The sequence below is a fragment of the Cariama cristata genome, unplaced genomic scaffold (genome assembly GCF_000690535.1).
Source record: "Cariama cristata isolate BGI_N322 unplaced genomic scaffold, ASM69053v1 scaffold27670, whole genome shotgun sequence".
NCBI lineage: Eukaryota > Metazoa > Chordata > Aves > Cariamiformes > Cariamidae > Cariama > Cariama cristata.
This window is the reverse complement of record NW_009596759.1, coordinates 1-289: the sequence shown is the minus strand read 5'-3', so window position 1 is coordinate 289 and position 289 is coordinate 1. Positions and strand designations below refer to the sequence as shown.

The 289-nt window shown below is 68.2% G+C and overlaps 1 protein-coding gene across 1 annotated transcript in view; it reads left to right on the top strand.

The window, feature by feature from the left end:
- MTMR14 (myotubularin related protein 14) overlaps positions 1 to 263 on the top strand; it is a gene marked incomplete at its 5' end in the record, with an annotated part of 21,886 nt that extends 21,623 nt beyond the window's left edge. The window contains one exon of the mRNA XM_009707418.1: positions 86 to 263. Within this exon, the coding sequence (XP_009705720.1) occupies positions 86 to 263 (178 nt within the window). The remainder of the gene's footprint in view (positions 1 to 85) is intronic.
- Positions 264 to 289: the final 26 nt, after the last annotated feature.

The following is a 289-nucleotide window of genomic DNA, read 5'->3' as shown; positions in this document are numbered from 1 at the left end:
CCAGCCTCCTGCCCCACGTTGGAGTGAGAGCTGGGACGGGGAGAGTGATGGCTGTGGTCGCTGACCTCCCCCTTCTCTTTCCTAGGCTGGTGTCAGCGAGCGACCGCGAGTCCCGGCTGGAAGAAGTGCGCTCGGCTTTTCGGGCCAGCTACAGCCGGACCATCGGCCTGAAGGCCGTGCCCCCCAGCCCCTCGGGGGCCATCGGCGGCCTCCTCGAGCAGTTTGTGCGGGGCGTGGGACTGAGAGGCAGCAGCACGCTCTGAGCATGGGATTCCCGGACCCCTGGCTG